This window comes from Podarcis liolepis (genome assembly GCF_965112155.1).
Source record: "Podarcis liolepis genome assembly, chromosome: 9".
NCBI classification, from domain to species: domain Eukaryota; kingdom Metazoa; phylum Chordata; class Lepidosauria; order Squamata; family Lacertidae; genus Podarcis; species Podarcis liolepis.
The window spans coordinates 40581556-40598238 of NC_139564.1; the positions used below are offsets into that span (position 1 = coordinate 40581556).

The 16683-nt window shown below is 43.7% G+C and overlaps 2 protein-coding genes across 5 annotated transcripts in view; both read left to right on the forward strand.

Annotated features, from left to right (window-relative positions):
• The window catches only part of LOC310714594 (uncharacterized protein), a 42315-nt gene extending 39711 nt beyond the window's left edge, over positions 1–2604 (forward strand). The window contains exon 20 of the mRNA XM_083520027.1: positions 35–2604. Coding sequence (XP_083376153.1) covers positions 35–109 — 75 coding nt within the window. The 3' untranslated portion in view covers positions 110–2604. The remainder of the gene's footprint in view (positions 1–34) is intronic.
• Positions 2605–4804: 2200 nt separating this feature from the next.
• Positions 4805–14709, forward strand: LRAT (lecithin retinol acyltransferase). Of its 4 annotated transcripts, none has more exons than XM_083520140.1 (3): positions 4805–5938; positions 9881–10570; positions 14050–14709. In XM_083520140.1, exons 2-3 carry the CDS (start codon positions 9974–9976, stop codon positions 14200–14202), a joined length of 750 nt encoding a protein of 249 aa, XP_083376266.1. In that variant the 5' UTR covers positions 4805–5938; positions 9881–9973; the 3' UTR covers positions 14203–14709. The 4 variants fall into 4 exon arrangements, with proteins under 4 accessions (XP_083376266.1, XP_083376265.1, XP_083376268.1 ...); XM_083520139.1 differs by lacking the exon at positions 4805–5938 and adding an exon at positions 7752–8091; XM_083520142.1 differs by lacking the exon at positions 4805–5938 and adding an exon at positions 7752–7996.
• Positions 14710–16683: the final 1974 nt, after the last annotated feature.

Below are 16683 nucleotides of genomic sequence, written 5' to 3' on the forward strand. Positions count from 1 at the left end.
GCATAAAGTGATATTTATTTATTTGCTTTCACAGGGCAAGGCGTATGGGCAGATGCTCTTGGACTTCCAGATTAAAAATGTTCCAGATTTAAAATCTTTGATAGAATAACAAATCTTTGGCCTCATTCAGTTTTCAAACAACGTCAAACACATATCAACCCAGAAGCACATGCTTCATTCAAAAATCAAGAAACCACTGAAACGTTTTGGTGGCAGTTATCAGTTAAAATGTTCAGCTAACGCCTATTCACAGATAAGGAAATGTTCTGAGTAATGCCAGATTTGTTGCTTTGAAAGTGACTGGTATTTCCTGTCTAGTGCATTGGATGAAGAGCCTATTTATTTCCTGTTAATATAATTAAGCAATAAATTTTGGAATATCTTTCTGAGAGATAACCACTGTTCCCCTCCCCCCAAAAATGCATGTCCTTCACTGCTTTCTGGTACAGCAGTAGCTCTAGCAGCACTGTAATATAGAGTTTGCTACCATTAAATCATTGCTATTTGTTTGCAGATAGATGCTACTTTATGGGATCCAGGAATTGTTATTGCCTCAGTCTGCAGGAGGTCTAATTATACTAGCAACTCAGAAACACGTGATTTTTAATGCTTGCTCAGTCTTGTTTGCTTCTCTCATCTTTCATGGTTACTGAAACTTAGCTTCTAGATTAGCACTGCTTTCATTGGAGGCTTCCAAATTGCTATTTGGATTTAAAAACAAAACATGTGTTGTGTCCCAGCCTTCCCCAACCTGGTTCCCTCCAGATGTTTTGAACTACAGCTCTCATCGGCCTTAGCCAGCATAGATCCATGGTAAATGGATCAGGGAGGATGGGTTTTTTTAATCCAAAACATCTGGAAAGAACCAGGTTGGAAAAGGCTTGGCTTCAAAATGTTGCATCCGTGTTTCAAAGTGTGTTCAGTGTGCAACCAGTTGGGTATGTATACTCAGTAAATGGTGTAGTATGTATTTTAAGTCAACGTGCAGCAAGATAAATGATACATTGTACAACTAATGAAGAACCACTCTGGATTTCTCCAGATGCTGTTGAGCCATTCCATACTCTTGAATTGGTTTCCCAGTTGGTCAGGAAGAGGCAATTGAAAGGAAGGTAATCAGACAAGACGAGCAATTTGAAGTTCCAGTGATTGCACATCCATTGGGAGTTAAAACTTCATGAGACAAGGTGGAAGCTGGAGTCTCCCCCTGAGTGCACTTTAATGTAAGTTTTATTAATAATGGCAAAGATCCAAAGAACTGATTTAGATCAGCTTAAAGATGGGGGGCAAGCTGGGTGATATTTTGTATCTCACCCCCTTTAATAGAATCATAGTGTTGGAAGGGACCCCAAGAGTCATCTAGTCCAACCCTTTGCAATGCAGAAATCTCGAGTAAATCATACATGAACACTGGCCATCCAACCTCCAAGGAAGGAGTCCACCACCTCTCATAGAAGTCTGCTCCACTGTCAAACAGCTCTTACTGCCACAGTGTTCTTCCTGATGTACAATTGGAATCTCCTTCTTGTAACTTGAAGCCATTAGTTTGGATCCTAGCCTGCATCTTTCGTGTGACAGCCCTTTAGATATTTAAAGCAAGCACACCACCATGCTGTGTCACAAGCTGCTTTTGAAACTCCTTCCTTGCTTTGTCATGGCGAGGTTGGGTGGGTGGACAAAACTGAAGACCCATAAATACAAGCAAGCCCTTGGACTCCTTGGGCATGTTGAACTAGTAGCTTGGTTCTTTGGATGTTGGCTAATGAACTTGAAGGTCACATTTGATGGCTGGTACAATGTGTTAAAAAGATACTACCTCCAGATAAGTCCACATGGGGACAGACCCTGAATACTGGCAAGTGGTTGCTTACCCTACTTGTACAAACTATCGCCTTTAGCTAGGGATGGGGAACCTGGGGGCCTCCTGGTATTGCTGAACTGTATATCCCATTATGCCTAACTGTTGGCCATGCTGGCTGAGGCTGATGATGTCCAGTAATGTCTGGAAGGCCACAGGTTTCCCTTCCCTGCCTTAACCTTTATTTGGAATTGACCAACTATTAGCATAGAGTAGTCTGTGCTAACCTGGTGCAGTGTAGGTGTTTTGGACTACAACTCCCATCAGCAACAGGTTGACATGGGCTGATTAAGAGTCCAGGCATCAGAAATCCTGATCCATTCATTCTGTAGTACAGTGAAGATTGGTATACAGTACATGCTTCACTGAAAATGACAGTACAATTTTTTATTTTGAATTTTTTTATTTTATTTTTAGAATTATTATTTGTAGCTGTTAAGTGCTTGAATTTTATATATATATATAACACTAGTTTGGACTATGTTAACTTTTCCAGAACCTTGTAGACACATATTAAATTCAAGACCTGTACACAGATTTTGCACATTTGTTCCTCCGGAACAGCATACAAGCCACTGTTTATCAAGATTACATTTGAATATGTTGATCGGACTTTGGACTTGACATTGAGGCTTCTGTACAGAACTAATAAAAGTAGGGAGTACACCCGGGTGTAGTCCCATCTTCATTACTGAAAAGTGGTACACATAATTTTAGTGTTAAATAAATGTTAAATGGAATCAGCAGTTTTGTTGTGTCTCCCTTTCTATCTTTCTTCTCGTCTGTTGACTTTCTCTAGGCTCATCGTAATATAATGATGTCCCAAGAAGCAGCAATCTAACGTATTCCAACTTCATCTCATTATATAGTCACAGAAAGGTAAAGGTAACGGGACCCCTGACCATTAGGTCCCGTCGTGGACGACTCTGGGGTTGCGGCGCACATCTCGCTTTATTGGCCAAGGGAGCCAGCATACAGCTTCCGGGTCATGTGGCCAGCATGACTAAGCCGCTTCTGGCGAACCAGAGCAGCACACAGAAATGGCATTTACCTTCCCGCCATGTATCTACATGCACTTTGATGTGCTTTTGAACTGCTAGGTTGGCAGGAGCAGGGACGGAGCAACGGGAGCTCACTCAGTGGCGGGTATTCGAACCTCTGACCTTCTGATCAGCAAGTCCTAGGCTCTGTGGTTTAACCCACAGCGCCACCCACATCCCTATCACAGAAAGGTAGTTGTGCCTTGAATGATGAGGCAGACTTTTGTGATATTTTCTGTTGCAAAGAGACTCAGCTTGCTACATGATTTAAATTTTGTTTTCACTTTCTTATCTGGATAAAGGTTGATAGTTAAATCAGCAGGCAACTTTATTCAGTAGGCATTGATCCACCTGGCAAGGTGGATGCTTCTGAAAAAGGAAAAAAACAGCTGCTAGAGGTTGGTATGGAGAACCAGTAGGTGTAGCAGAGCTTAACTTCACCCTGCCAGTTGTTTTCTCCTTGAAGTCACACTCCACCCAGCTGCTTTCCCTCTTCATCAGCATCTTTTTTCCCTGCAAAAGGAAAAGCCATGCTGGGTTTCGGGCACTTTTGTGTGGAAAAACAACTGTCTTAGAAGGAGTTATGCATCTCCTGCCTATTTGCTGCCTCTCCACTCATAATTGCAGTCTCCATAAGTTTCTTTTCATTTTTTAAAAAATAGAGGAAAGATACACAAAACTATACATGATTAATAGTTTAACCCTAAGACTTCTGCAAAACATCATATCTCATGTCCCCTACCACACACACACCAAAAAGCAGATAAACAGTTAATACTGTATAATATTTCTGTTTGTGACCCATCTTAACAAGGACTAGACCTCTAGGAAATTCATTTTGTGCAGAGAATGGGAAGTGGCTAGCTGCATTAATTTAAAGTCCATTAGTCAAGTATACATTTAAAAAGTCAGTCAGTCATCTGTAGTATCCTTTTGTGTATGAACTGACTGCTCTGCCTCTGGTGTGCTGCCACCAAATGATTCCTCCCTTCCAGCAGCTCTCCTGTGAATAGGACTCCAGTTGGTAGGAAAGCTGTGTGTGGCTATCGGCAGCATGCATAAGGGGTCAAATACATTGGACCTTTATAGTGCGATCCTATATGTCTTTCCTTAGGGACGCGGGTGGCGCTGTGGGTTAAACCACAGAGCCTAGGACTTGCCGATCAGAAGGTCGGCGGTTCGAATCCCCGCGACGGGGTGAGCTCCCGTTGCTCGGTCCCTGCTCCTGCCAACCTAGCAGTTTGAAAGCACGTCAAAGTGCAAGTAGATAAATAGGCACCGCTCCGGCAGGAAGGTAAACGGCGTTTCTGTGCGCTGCTCTGGTTTGCCAGAAGCGGCTTAGTCATGCTGGCCACATGACCCGGAAGCTGTACGCTGGCTCCCTCGGCCAATAGAGCGAGATGAGCGCCGCAACCCCAAAGTCGGCCACGACTGGACCTAATGGTCAGGGGTCCCTTTACCTTTATATGTCTTTCCAGGAGTGGTTTCAGTTCAGTTTGATTTTCCAAGTGAGTTTAGGATTGCAGCCTTAGCATAGTTAGTAAGGACAGTCAGTTCTAAATCAGATTTTCCAAAAGGTTACTGAGCGATGATACAAAGGTGATGATTAGTCAGGAAGCTGGCAGAAAATTCACACATGGTTAAGTGAAAATAGTGCAGAAGAGGGAATTTCAGCAAGCATAGTTTGCAAGTCAAGTGCAGGTACCCTGCCCTCCTTTCTATCTGAACACCCTGAAGTGAATTCCAAAGTATTTTTAATAACTCCCCACTCCCTGAAAATAGAAAATTATTTTTGCAAATAAAACTATGGGGAAGGAAGAAAGGAATGTAACCAGCCTGCTTTAGTCTAATTAATGCATGAAGGGGTTAAGACCATAGCATAAGCTGTGACCCATGCAAGAGCACAGTACCCCAAAACGTGCATTTTTGGGTGCCACAATCTTAGGTGTTTTTTGGGCACTGTGCTCTCGTGTCTATATTTTCTATAGCACATTTTAATGGAGAAAGTGTATTTAAAGTCTGATTCTGATGCACTGTTCCATCAAAATTTTGCAATGCATGGTATTGAGACTGTGGATATAACTCATACAACCCTATGCTTACTCAAAAGTAAGACCACTTTAGTGTGGGCCTGCTCACAGGTAAGTGCACATTGCATCCTTACAGTGCTATCCTAAACATGACTACTCAGCAGTAAATTGCAGTGAGGTCAATGGGGCTTACCATTAGGTGGGTGGATTGCAGCCTTTGTGAGTCACTGGTTGAGCTGTGATGTTAATCCCTAGAATGAGTATTTCAGATTTACATACTGTAGAACTGTAATGCAAATTTAGGCTATATTTTAGTTCTGACAGATTTGTGTCCATATGACGCTTTTCTTTTCAAAAATAATGTGTAGCAACATATTTGTTGCTACAGCTGAAATACCTACACACACGCACACTTTCCTATTTTGTTATACTGATTCTAGTTACTGAATATGGAGCAAAGTCATTATTAATTGTTCAGTCTCAAAACGCCTTTGTTCATGGCTTCCAAGGGTACCGTAGAAAATAGTTATTTAAAGTTTACTCAACTTGTTTCAAAGGTATTTAGTTTTGTCCTTCCTTTAACAGGAAATTAGTTGTATGTGAATGATAGCCAACTAAGTAATTGATTAGACCCATGGAAATCACTGAAATTAATTTAAACTCTGTAATTTCAATGGGTCTATTCTGACTTAATTCTTTTGCCTTTTATGAAAGTTAGAGAAGGTCCTTGATAAAGGGTGATGTGTATAGTATGCCCTCTATAACATCCGTGAATGTTCTCTGCTTGTTTCCACACACCCACACCCCATTTTGAAATATATATTTAAACTAATTACTGTTGCTTTCTGCATCTGAAGCTCCTAACAGCACTAGGACAGTGAAGCGTTAATTTCAGAGAGTGGCTGAGTATACAGCTGAATTTTCTGGAGCTGCAGTCAGCATGGGATCAATGCATAGCTTTTCAAGAAAATGCAACGCTCCCCCCCCCATCCCTGCTAATGAGCAGCCAGGTAAGGTGAAACTGTTGTTTCCCCAGCTTGTTAGTGGAAGTAGTAAGAAAAGGGACGCTAGTTTTTTCATACATTCCTTTTGAGATTCACCCAAGCAATCAAGGCTTTTGGCCAGAAACCTAAATAGCATCTCTGGTTTCATGGGCCATTTCCTCTCTGGATTTATCTGTAATGTACCCCTTCATTTGGGGGGATTAAGATTAAATGGCACTGGAAAATAAAACAAAGGCTGCCTCTGTCTAAACAAGGAGTGAAACATCCTGGAAACATATTTTTGCACACTAAGAACCAACACTTAGCTCTCTCTCCACCTGACTTCCAGCTCAAGTTCCCACTGGCAATACTACAGTGAGTTCATCTGAGGGTGTGTGTGTGTGTGTGTGTGTGTGTGTGTGTGTGTGAGAGAGAGAGAGAGAGAGAGAGAGAGAGAGAGAGAGAGTAGCTATACAGCCAAGACTAAAAGGCAACAAGTTCTCAAAACCACAAATCTAAAAGAAAGAGAAGCAGAAGATTCACTTAAGATAAGTGTCATGTAAGGGTTCCTAGTTGTGGAACAGAGTGGAGATCTGGGCCATTTCCTTCTTAATTCCACATGGATCATCTGAAATAGATTTCTACAGTCGCTCTTCAGGGCCTGAGGCTCGCATTATAGCATTTGTTAAATTACAAAATCCACATTAGGGCAACATCCTTCTTAGGTTGACCAAGATGTTACAAAATAGTGCACAAGTTTGTGAATTCCTGGGATCTCTACATAAGGGTAGATGCTGGAGCCACAGATGGAGTCTGCATTTAGGCACAACTTTAAGATGGTATGTAGGAGGCAGCTGGCAGTCAGCTGAAAGGAGTCTGTTAGGTGCTTTGCAGTTTCCAGATTGCACCCAGGAAGAAAAACTAACACCCTCCCTTTTTGGTAAACATGAAACAATCTTTCTCTTCAGCTGTTGCATTGGCAATCCTAAAATGTAACCTGGGAACATCTCGGAAGGGCTACAGCCTATGTGCTTTAAATGTATGTTGTGGTGGTGTGACCAAGGACAGGTAAGCCAAGCGCCTATCAAGGGGAGAAGTTCATAACCAGGACAGGAATGTAAGAGCAGCCCTTCGGTTGCTTATCTCCACTATCAATGAAAACGAGCTGAAACAATTGCGCGGGAGAATTCTCATTTTGCAAACATTGATGCTGAATATAGCATGCCGTCACTGCTTGGCTCTATTCCCCCACCGCACCCCTTTCCCCCATTGTTTTCCCTTCACAACTGATGCCCCCGGCATTCTCCGCCCCCGGAATTTGAATGGGTGGAGACGGAGGGAGAATTCTTGCTCATTTTCTTTGTTAGTTTAATATGCTTCCTCAATTAAAAGATTAACAATAGCAGGCAAGCTTCTGCCACCGCTGTCAGATCTCTTGCAACATACAGCCCGGAGGAGAGTGCCAGGTGTGTAGCGCTCTTCCATCCAAGAAACGCACCCCAGGTGCTCTTGGGGGTGTTACAAGCGTGTGTCCCATTCAGTCGGTAGAGCGTGAGACTCTTAATCTCACGGTCGTGGGTTCGAGTCCCACGTTGGGCAAAAGAGTCCTGCATTGCAGAGGGGTTGGGCTAGATGACCCTCATGGCCCCTTCTAACTCTACGATTCTGTGACACTGGCTGCGAGTTCCTTCCTGGTAACTCTGGTTAGGGAAGCCAGAGGTCCTGAGGTGCGCCTCTCTCCCTCCCTCTCCGTCCCCGCCGATCCTGCCGCGCCACCAGGGAGGTCCTTAGGCAGCGCTGCCTGCCCGGGCGGGGAAGGAAACTCGTCCTGTCAGGGCCCATCGGGATCCGTTGCACAGTTTGGGCAAAGGGGCTAAAAGAGAAACAGCTCCACGCCTCTCTCCCGTTCGGTCCCAGCGGCGCTTTGAGAGACAAGGGGAAAGGGGGAGCTCTCGCTTCTTCTAAGCGCAAGGCGAGAGAGATCCGCCCCCTTTTCCCGGGGCCCCGCCCTCTCCCCCTTCCAGCGGCCGCTTTTCTGCCTCTCCGGATCCGGAGTGCCGGGGGGCGAAACACACACACAAAAAAGTGAGTCTGGCAGGGGCCGCTAGAAAAAAGAATGGCGGGTTGCGCGGGGGAGTAGCCTCCCCCGCTCCGGCTGTCAAGCCCTTGTCGCCTTCCAGGTAAGATGAATGGCCCCCCATCAATCATGCTTCGCAGATTCCGCTGGGCTACCGAGCACAGTAGCCTTCGACAGGGGCCGGGGGGGGGGTAGGGGAGAAGTAGCTTGGGGTGGGTGTTGAGTTGAGTTGAGGCTTTTGTTTGCTGGGCTTGACCCCTCCGCATAATGGATTAGCAGAGAATCAATCTTAACCGCGAGGCACGGCTGGCTCCTTCGGCGCGTCTCTCTGGCTTCCCCGGCTGGGGCAGCCCAGCTAGCCTGCCGCAGGCAGACAAGCCGCCGAAGAGTCTCGTGGCACCTCGAGGCTGGCGCAGTTGTCGTGCCAGATGCTTTCGTGGAACGAAGCCCACGTCATCAGTTATCCTCACTTGCAGGTACGCGCGCGCGCACACAAACACACACACACACGGTGGGGGAAGGCAGTGTAAACAGTGGCGTCAGAGGGAAAGGAAATGCGGAAAGTTAAAACGGGGATATCCATACATGAATAGATGTGTGAAGTGCAAGATTAATACCCCCCCTTCCCCAAAGCCAGCCAACTGTTATTTTATTTTTTTGTTTGAGCAGAAATACTGGCCCATTCTGAAAAGGGAGAAATTACTTTTAAAGGATCGCTTGCTTTTCTCCCATCACTCTGCTTCTCCATCACTACAGTTTCTTTAGCACCTTCCTTCTGAGAACCCTGCAAGTACCTCCAGGGTGCATGAAAAGATTAGCTGGGGATGGGGTGGTGGAAAGGGTTTGGCCATGCTTTTGCTTTTTGTCATAACAGAAATGTATACCTTCCCCAATTCTGTACAGATCTTGTTGCCTCTCTAAAAGTTAAAATAAAATAAGGATACATTACAATTCTGGGGGAAACCAAACCACTTCCCAAACTTCTGCCAAGCAGAAACCACACTTGACAAAAGCCCTATATGTTGCATTGGAACTTGATGCTATCTTACCTGGAAACTATGTGGAAAGGTATGCTTTGAACAGTCACATAGGAAATGCAAATAAATGAACTTCCATCATGGCATTTGGTCTCTCACCATCTTGCAAATTCAGATATATATTTTTAAATGTTAAGTACCAAGCTGAGTTCATGTATATGTCAAAAATGAATCACTTTCATCAGTAAGCAGATCTCTGTATCTTTCAATCAGTACATGTATAAACTCGGATCCAATTTGCATGGCATACAACAAAAAACCTTTCACTTAGATGTACCTATCAACATTTTCCTAACACTGACTACATGGCAAGGTTTGAAAACCCATTCCTATTGGTTGCAGTGGCCATTACTTGAAAATAAGACTGCAAACACATGTGCAAGGAAATAAAGCCCATTTAGCACAGTGGGGCTCACTTTCATGTAAGCATCTATACAATTAAAAGTCTGCAATTCTAATATTTACTTGGAAATAATTTCAGGGTACCATAAGTATGCAGCCTTGTAACCCAAACCCCTGCATATTTGGAAGAAAGTCTTACCAAGTTCAGTGACAACTTACTCCAAAATAAGTGTATGTTGCAGCTTTTGTGTCTCAGTCTCCCAGGATGTGCTCATTAGTCATAATCTATCACAATCTGAATCAAATGCCTAATGATTGCATTGGTACTTACATCATTCTAGGCTTTCAAGCTGTTCAGTCACTAAGTGCTTGCATTCTGATAAGTACATGGTCTAGACTAGGTGATTTTGTATGTGTGTCTGCCCATTCTATATACTAAATGCATAATTGGGACTCTTGTAAAACATTTCTGAAAGAGTCACTTTCTGAGTAGAGGTCTATTTCACTCCACAGTAACCACCCACTTGCCTATCTGCCAATCCAAACTGATGCTGGTTGTGGGACAGCCCCTCTTGCCATGATAAAAAGGCAAGATGCTGAAGCTGAATGAATCAGGAGCAGCTGCAGCCACAGAATAAGAATAAGATCAACACCATGAAAAACCCCATGTATGAAATAGCATCCCTGCTACTGGAGAAGTTTCTGCTGCTTGCCAACTTCAAACTTTTCGGTGTGGGCTCTGGTGCAGAGGAAGAAGAGAAGAAGAAACGATGTTGTTATTATGATACCACCTATTTCAAGCCGGGGGATTTGCTGGAGGTGCCCCGAACACTCTTCATTCATTTTGGCATCTACCTGGGAGATAACCGGGTGGCTCACCTTATGCCAGATATCCTGCCTGCTCTCACCAACGACCAGAAACAGATCCAGAAGGTGGTGACTAACAAGAGACTCATCTTTGGTGTCATCACTAAAATGGCCAGGATCCGTGTGGACACAGTGGAAGACTTTGCCTATGGAGGCTCTATTCTGGTAAACCACATGGACAAACTCTTCAAGAACAACGTCCTTCGTGATGAAGATGTGGTCTGCAGAGCAGAAAAGCTGGTGGGTGCCACTGAATACAGCTTGCTGTGGAACAACTGTGAACATTTTGTGACCTTCTGCAGATATGGCTCTCCAGTCAGCTTCCAGACTGAGAAGGTAAACTACCACTGTACAAATCTAGCCAAGCAACCTGGCTAAAGGATTCTGAGTCCTTGCTTTGAGAGCACAAAGAGACAATTGCACAGTGGCTTATCTGTATGGGACTCCCGTGTTGTGCATTTATAACCTATTTCTATAAGCATTTCTCACTTGCACTTTCCTTCCCCCAGAACATAAAGTAAGCTGCATGAGTTGAGGGTGTTTCATTTTTGGTTCAGTCTTGTGCCTTTAACTATTAGTAACCAACTGTGTTCCAAAATCTCTAACAATCCATAAAAAGCTATATAGTGCCTTTTTATGTTAGTGGTAAGATTCAAGTCCAAGCTTTCCTTGCCTGTCCCAACAAGACTGCTATCCAAACACTTAATGTATCTCTGAGCCAGAATAAACAAATAAACAAAAACAAAACTGTCCAGCCATTCCATCGTCTGGGAACAGGGCAGTGTGAGCTCATGCTGCCAAGGAAGTATAGAGATCCTCCTGTAGCACTGGCTATTCAGTTTTCCTGTCTGAAAGCAAACCTGGGCAGAGAGCTATTCAATTTCCAAAAGATTTTAACTAGAGCCTTCTCTGTTGAAGAGAAATGCTCATCTTCCCATTGCTCCTAAGGAATGAAATTTATTATTATTATTCAGCTCAGGATTTGACTACACTTACAGTCCTTTTAAATTTTGTTTCTTGCAAGTCAAAAGTGGGCAAGTCATTGTTTTAACATTCCACCTGCCTCTCTTAGATCCAAGCCCAGACCTCTAGCAAGGGCCCACTAATCTAAATAGAATTTAGCCTTAGACTGCTGACAGAATGCTAGATTTGGTATTTTGAGTACTTTCTACCTAGTGACAATGGTGCTGGTTGCAGGAATTGCTATATAGTGTATATATTTCCTCCCGCTTTCCCCCCTAATGAAATGGTGATTCCCTGAAAGGCTTACAGTTCAAGGCTGTTGCAGATTCTGGCTTTTTAATACTCATGCAGAAATGGATAGGGCTAAGGGGTGCCGCATGCAACAGTGGCCTCTGTCCCTCTTTCCTTCCCTCCCTTCTCTTATGCCCTCTTGTGTCTCTGCCTCCCAAAGGCTTGCACAACTGTTCGTTCCAGCAGCCCTGGCTACAAGCTCCCCAGGTGAATGGTGTCTCTGCGGCTGGCCAGGGGGTACTTCCCACGCCCCCATGGGGCAGTGTGATGAGGCACCTCTCTTTGGCGTGGGGGGGGGGGCAGCTCAGAGACCAGGGGCAGCAGCTGCCCGGAGGACTCCGAAGCAGAGGAGAGGGGAGAGGAGGTTGAGGGAACACTCCACAAAGGAGGGTGTTTGAAAAAGGGTGAGAGGCTGCCAGCTCTGCAGGCAAGGGGTGACCTAACTGGGCTCCTGAGCCCCAATGGCGTGCCGCAGAAAGAATGTAGTTGGTCAAGCGAGCAGTGGACTCAAAAGGGTTGAAAACGTGTGGGCTAAGGTATGTCCTTTCCTTTTCCACTCACATCTTTACTGTGTGAAAACTTCTGATTCATTGGATTGGCTGCTATCTAAAAGCAGAGCATGCAAAACAGCCATCTGAAGCACAGCACATCCTCTGCAGAACTTGAGTTCAGTCCCGTTTTGCTGAATGTATGTTTTAGTCAGCATTTGTTTCATATTGTTGAGGGTGGCCCTATGTGAACCTTCCATCTCAAGCTTAACAGTGTTAAGGAAATAGGTCTCTCTTCATATGGGACAGCTGGGTACAGGGAGTGAAAATGAACACTGGTTTAGGTTGTACACTGTGTACTGTTCCAACAGGCAGGGGTTTGCCATTGCAAAAGTAAAAAAAAAAAAGTTCATCTTTCCATCAGAGGGTAAACACAGGATATTTTTGGTGTGGTTTAGCAAACATCTAAATGTGATGCCCTGAAATTCAAGGTTATGATTCTCCTTTGTAGCTGGGGATGGTGGTACTAAGAGCAGAGCTGATCTCTCCCTCCACCATTCAAGAGAAATAAAGGTACATTGTGCAGAGACTAGGAGCAGTATTACCAGCAGCCCCAGGTTAGCTCAGAGGCGTGCTTTTACAAGCTGAACTTGATGAAGTCTGCAAAAGGAAGTACGTCAGATTTATTTAGGTACCAAGCAAATAATTTCTTGTAGTAGAGGCAGTGTTTCTGGGTGGCTAATTAGAATGGAACACATATTACCTTCTCTGTGCCCAATGCAGGCAGGAACAGAGCAAGGGCTATTTTGCTTTAATTTCTCTCTCTCTCTTAAAAATATTGAATCTGTGTGAAATGCCAATGAAGTCATTTAGGTTTGCCAGGTTTCTGACAGACAAAACCAGATTTTAATTGGTGTTACTGTTCAGCACTGTTAATCTAACAGAGTTTTTGTATAGTGCTTTATTAGTCTAATAAATGGCTTGGCTGGAGAGAACTTGCAACTTTTAAACCCTTAAGGCTGCCTGGTTTGGTTTTTTAAAAAATAAAATTGGTATGTTTCCTTAAGAAGTAGGACAGCTAGTTCTGAAGCCTTCATTTGTTCATTTTAAATACACTTTAAAAACAACAGCCAACCCCAACTATTCACTACTCTACGCCTCACTTGGATGTCACTGGTGGATTGGCACATTCTGAAGACTATTCTTTCCCCCTTTCTGTTCATTTCACTCCTGCCATCTCATCCCAATGCAATACTCTAGTAAATAGTAAATGTGCAGGTACCACAGTTCTGCTGTGATGATGGGGTAGTTGAGATGAGGGTGGCTAGAGAGTAAGCAGTCAAGGCATTATATACTTTCAGTCCATCAAAACCAACTTGCTAGAAAGCACTGAAATACCATCATGTAAAAGTTAGCAGAGAACTGAAACCAAATTCTAGGGGGTCTCCTGCTACATAGCCAATTATCCAAATGGTTTTAGAAGCACACACATCAACTGGAGAATTAGAAATTCAGATGGATGGGAAGTGGGTTCCTGACCCCTGGGGTGCCTACTCTTAACCTGTTGTGTCTCTCTGTGGTCTCAGGTAGAGCTGTTTCCCTGCCCTGCTGCCTTGAGATCTTGGAAGTTTTGAACCTGTGGCATTTTGCATGCAAATAGTGTGCTCTTCCACAAAGCTATGAGTCCTCCCAAATAAACAAGGGTGCTTCAATATCCTTTGTAATATCACTGAGGATGTTGGGGTGCATCTCTTAGATCATGCGGCATAGTTGCTTGTAACAGCAAAACATTTTGGACTAGCCCTGCTAAATTTCATTAAAACAAATTAAATACTACGTAAGTCAGTTTGCTATATAACCTACTTCCCTGGAAGGTGGTGGACTCTCCTTTGTTCAACCAGGATTAGCTGGTCACTTTTTGGTGTGCTGTAGCAATTCCCTGCATCAGCAGGAGGTTGAACTACATGAGCTTTAAGGTCATTGCTAAATCTATGATTCCATGCATGTGTTTATTTCTCAACTGGAAGCAGCCCTTAATTTGTATTCTAAAAATTTCTGCTCTGATTTTTGCAGTTCTGTGAAACGGTGAAGATGATTATTCGGGACCAGAGGAGTGTTCTTGCTTCAGCACTGCTGGGACTGGTTTCTATACTCTGCCTGGGTCTGGCACCTTCTACTACCCTCCCTACCATCATTATTCCATTCATTTTGTGGATGGCGGGTTAAAGGCACCCACAGAGCTTGTTAGAAGTTGTAAATAGAATGTACAATGTATTTATGAAAGCTCAAACACCTTTCCAACATTGTGTACAGAAGAAAAATGTGGCATCCAGTTGTGTAATGATTTAAAAGCATCATTGGCCAGAATATGTAATAGCTTACTGTGTAAGCCACTGGATTTTGTGAAAATCTTTCTAGAAGGCAAATTTAGCAATGGGTTCATGGGATTTACTTCCAAGCAAGCATTCCTAAACTGCATTCCTAAGCTCAAAAGTGAATTTTAATGAAATTTATAGGTCTAACTCCCAAGTAAATGTGCATAGGTTTGGACAATAAGGGTAATATGGGAAGAGGTGTCTTTCAGTGAAACAGGGTACAGTATTAGAGTTAGTTGAGAGGGGACAGATAGGGAATGAAAACAAGCTACTAACATTCAGCATCTCTTCCAGTTGTACTTTGAAGTCTGTTGTTTCTAAACCAAATGCAGTGGGAATAAAATAAGTCCAGATGTGTGTTTTTATTGTTGCATATTTAACAACTTCTGACTGGTTCACCTCTGCTTTTTTACATTTCTAATTTTAGACTCTGGGCTTTACAGGGGCCACCTCTTTAGATAGTAATGTGTATTACTTCACTTACTTCAAAGCCAGCCCTGCTGCGTTTGGGGGACCTCCTGCTCATTCTGCTGAGAGGGGCCCTGGACTTCTGTCCCAACGTCCTGCCAGTGAGTTCTATAAAGTGGGAAGTTAATTCACCAAGAGGCTCTCCATTTAAATTACAAAACTCCCTCCCACCCTCCTGCCTGGATTTAAGGGCTGTGAAAAAACTGCACCTTCCTAGAGCTGTCCCTGTTATTAAATGCTATAAATCATACCAGAAGTTTCTGAAGTGTAGAGACTAAAACAGTTTGGCTGGTACAAGTGGCTAACAAGCAAGCAAAAAAGAGAGAGAAAGGCTGTGTTTTGAGGGAAGATGAAAGGAGACTGCCTTGCTCTTTAATCTTTTCTTGACAATGAGACCAATCGGGTTGGAAATCATGAAGCTGCTTTATGACAGCTAATGCACTGGGAAGTGGGAAGCATGTGTCATCATTGTGTCCAGGGCTAGACCTGCCATTAGAAAGGGTGAAACAACCTGCACCAGGCAGCAGATTTCAGGGTGCTGTAAAAAGTGTGGCAAATTGTCAGTTACTTAGACCACAGTGCTGAGTACACTTACGTAGGAGCTACCACAGAGCTATTAAGAACAAAAAAGATCGCTTGCGGGGTCAGAGCACCTCCCCCCACAAGCAGGGCAGGAGGCACAAGAGGCCTCTGCCCTTGTTGATTCCTAGCAAGCTAGAGGCTGCTACTGATAGATGTCTGAGGAAACATGAATACTGTACAATTGGGTGGCATATTTGTTATGTTTTCAGCACCACTGGAGTGTGTGTGTGCTGGAATTTCTACCCCGCCCCCTAACCTGTCTTAAGCCATTTCTGATTGTTCCATGTGGGACAGAAGAAGCCTCAGAATTCAATATCTGGTATTTAAAACAGAAGTGCTTCTTAACATAGTCATGTTCTTTCTCACCAGTACCAAAACCCACATCTTGACATCACAACCATGCATCCCTTTATTGATGCATGGTTGATACCTATGCTTTCTGCAATGAAAGTCCTCTCTTGTGTTCAGTCTATGATGTATTAGAGTTTTTTAAATCTCTGATAAAACAATGGGATAACTTCCTCCCCCTTTAAAACTCAACTGGCTTGCATATATATTTGTATATCTGTTTTACACAGTTCCTATAATCTTCTCGGCAGGGGCTTGTAATTGCTCAAATAACTATAAAATCACCCGGTTTGCAGATGTTGAAGGAACCGGAATAGCAGGTGGCCAACAATGCCTTTATAAAAGAGAGAAGATACATTGAAAAAATGGGTTCTGCTTATCTTCTCCCCACCTGTCTTAGACCTAACTTACTAATTGTGGTTAGTTGCTTGTGTAAATAGACACTCAATGTTGGAGGCAGTTATGACTATACCAGGGAAAGCCATCAAAATTAAATGTTTCCTGGGCGTTGTTGAAATGGACTCAGACCACATGGGTGCATATTCATACCGGCTGCTAATGGCTCACAGAGTTACCCATTGTTTTCTGGTGGTGATGTCACTGCACTGTACCTTACGTTTAGGTTACTTCTACCTGGGCACCTGTTCCCAGGTAGGTAATATACAATTTGCCAGGCCAATTCAAACTGCCCCAAAATAGCTGCAATATAGTTTGGACTCGTTTCGGACTATCAACTCCCATGATCCCTGGCCACCATGCTGGCTGGGGCTGAAGAGTGTTGTAAAACAAAACATTTGGATGACACCACATTGACTATCTTTGCAGCAAGCTGCCTGAGCGTAAGATGAAGACAGTTTTAAAAAGTGAGATAGCTTAATGGTGGGGGCTTGTAAATGGAAAACTAGTTGAAGAAGTCTAGGGCTGTGATTCATAG